The sequence below is a fragment of the Engraulis encrasicolus genome, chromosome 8, assembly GCF_034702125.1.
Source record: "Engraulis encrasicolus isolate BLACKSEA-1 chromosome 8, IST_EnEncr_1.0, whole genome shotgun sequence".
NCBI classification, from domain to species: domain Eukaryota; kingdom Metazoa; phylum Chordata; class Actinopteri; order Clupeiformes; family Engraulidae; genus Engraulis; species Engraulis encrasicolus.
The window spans coordinates 56694952-56697649 of NC_085864.1; the positions used below are offsets into that span (position 1 = coordinate 56694952).

At 44.4% G+C, this 2698-nt stretch overlaps 1 protein-coding gene across 1 annotated transcript in view; it reads left to right on the top strand.

The window, feature by feature from the left end:
* The first annotated feature begins 1213 nt into the window (after positions 1–1213).
* The window catches only part of LOC134454019 (NLR family CARD domain-containing protein 3-like), a 1571-nt gene continuing 86 nt past the window's right edge, over positions 1214–2698 (top strand). The window contains exon 1 of the mRNA XM_063204761.1: positions 1214–2698. This exon is cut by the window's right edge and continues 86 nt beyond it. Within this exon, the coding sequence (XP_063060831.1) occupies positions 1225–2698 (1474 nt within the window). The 5' untranslated portion in view covers positions 1214–1224.

A 2698-nucleotide genomic window follows, 5' to 3' on the forward strand; every position in this document is an offset into this window, starting at 1 on the left:
TTCTAGAGCACCTCTTTCGCCGTCTCCATGTAGGCGAAGCAGACGGGTCCGATGTATGCCGCCGTAGTATCCCAAGTTCTTCCAGTGTCTCTATTGGTATATCCAATACATCGCTTGAGTTGTCCATTCTTATCTGCAACAGCTGTTGCCGACTGTACATGCGTTCCGACATAGTTTCCGACGATAGACATTTCGAATGACACATTATAACACAAAATAAACACTGCGAGTTGGGAGAGTAAGGAGTCGCTGCAGCTACGTGCGCCACATCCGGGTCGCGCACACAGATGACCATTGATTGGCTTATGACAGCATCCAAAACTTAGCCTACAGGTTGTTCGTCAAATCACCCTTCATTTCTTTAGTTTCTAGTGGTGTTGTCGGCTGACCAGAGAGAACGACCAAAGCTTTCCTGTAGGCCTACTGTAAAACCAAACACAAATAAAAGCAGAGCAACGAGCCGCGATTGACATGTGTTTTTCCCCTTGCACTGTTGTCCGCATCGCGTTGACATTGACAGTTGATAGACGTGCGGTGCAACTGTCATAACGAAACAAGCATCTGCAAATTTGATATGGACAAAACAATCTCTTAACCCATCCATTATTGAGTTTTGTGGCATTGTTGTGAAGCATAGGCTAATGGCCGAATTCAGGTTTAGTTAAAAAAAAAAAAAATAAAAATAATAATATTATTTTTAACTTTTTTCTCTAGCGCGCGGAAATAAGACGACCCCCCTTTTTAGAGTACTATTTTTAGAACAAAAACCACGTCTTATATTCGGGCCAATACGGTATATCAGAACACATGAAAACAATGTGTTTGTTGTTTTTCATGCACAGTTTCCATTCTGGTCCATTGAGTATGGAGATGCAACAGACCCATAAATCTGACCTACTGAACAAGTTTCAGTGTCTGATGGAGGGACTCGCACATCAGGGAAGCTCCACACCTCTCAGAAAGATCTACACTGACCTCTACATCACAGTAGGGGGAAGAGGAGGTGTCAATGAAGAACATGAGGTCAGACAGATAGAAAGGGCATCTTGGAGAGAAGAAGACGAGGATTCTGATGGTTTAGAGGGAGAAGATGAAGAACACGAGATCAGGCAGATAGAGAGGGCATCCTTGAGAGAAGCAGCACAAGGCAGGCCAATCAAATGCAGTGACATCATCAAACACTTATCTGAAGAGGTCAGTCAGTTATCTAAACAAGCCAAACAGATGTCTGAGCAAGTCAAACCTATTGGAATAGTGCTGACAAAGGGAGTGGCTGGCATTGGAAAAACCGTGTCTGTGCAGAAGTTCATTCTAGACTGGGCTGAAGGAATGTCCAATCAGCATGTCAACTTCATATTTCCTCTTCCTTTCCGTGAGCTGAATCTGATGAAGGACAAAACCATCAGTCTGGTGGATCTCATTAGGCACTTTTTCTCAGATGTGAAGGATCCAAGAGTCTTCACTAGTTTAGAGAACAGAGTCATGTTCATCTTTGATGGTCTGGATGAGTGTCGACTTCCTCTAGATTTTCGCTCCAACCCAGAGTGCTCTGATGTGACAGAGTTAGTTCCAGTTGATGTGCTGCTGACAAACCTCATCAAGGGAAATCTGCTTCCGTCTGCTCTCCTCTGGATCACCACCCGACCAGCAGCAGCCAATCAGATCCCTCCAAGGTGTGTGAACCAGGTGACAGAAATAAGAGGATTTAACGACCCACAGAAGGAAGAGTACTTCAGGAAGAAGCTCAATGATGAGAGGCTGGCCAGCAGAATCATCGCTCACCTGAAATCATGCAGGAGCCTCTTCATCATGTGCCACATTCCAGTCTTCTGCTGGATTTTAGCTACAGTAGTCTGGAAAACATCAGATGAATCAGGTTGCGTTGAGATGCCAAGGACTCTTACTCAGATGTACACACACTTCCTTATAATACAGGTCAGAATTAAAAATACCAAATACACCGAGCTGGAAGAGAGAGACGAAGAGATGATTTTCAAACTGGGCAAACTGGCTTTCCAACAGCTGGAGAGGGGAAATCTGATCTTCTATGAGGGAGACCTGAGTGATTGTGGCATTGATGTCACAGAAGCATCAGTGTACTCAGGTGTGTGTACTCAGATCTTCAGAGAAGAGTTTGGACTCTACCAAGGGAGAGTGTTCAGCTTTGTGCACCTGAGCATTCAGGAGTTCCTTGCAGCTTTATATGTGTTTCTCTACTTCATCAGCAGAGAGAGAAACTTGCCTGATCAAACCTCTCAGCTCTCGGATTTGTTCAGAGCTGCAACACTTCATGACTTACACAAGACTGCAGTAGATCTGGCCTTACAGAGTAAGAATGGACACCTCGACCTTTTCTTCCGTTTTCTTCTTGGCCTCTCACTGGAGTCCAATCAGAGTCTCTTAAGACATCTACTACCACAGACCAACAGCCATTCACAAAGCTCAGAACAAACAGTCCAATTAGTCAAACAGAAGATCAGAGGTCATAGGGAGACAGACAGAAGTGTCAACCTATTCTACTGTCTGAATGAGTTGAATCAGCATGCTGTAGTGGAGCACATTGACAGGGGGTCAGGAACTCTGACTGTAGAGATGCTCTTACCTGGACAGTGGAAGACTGGGAAGTTAACGTTTAAGACATCAGAAAAGTATATGGATGGATTTGACATGCAAAAGTACACAAAGACACCAGAATTGG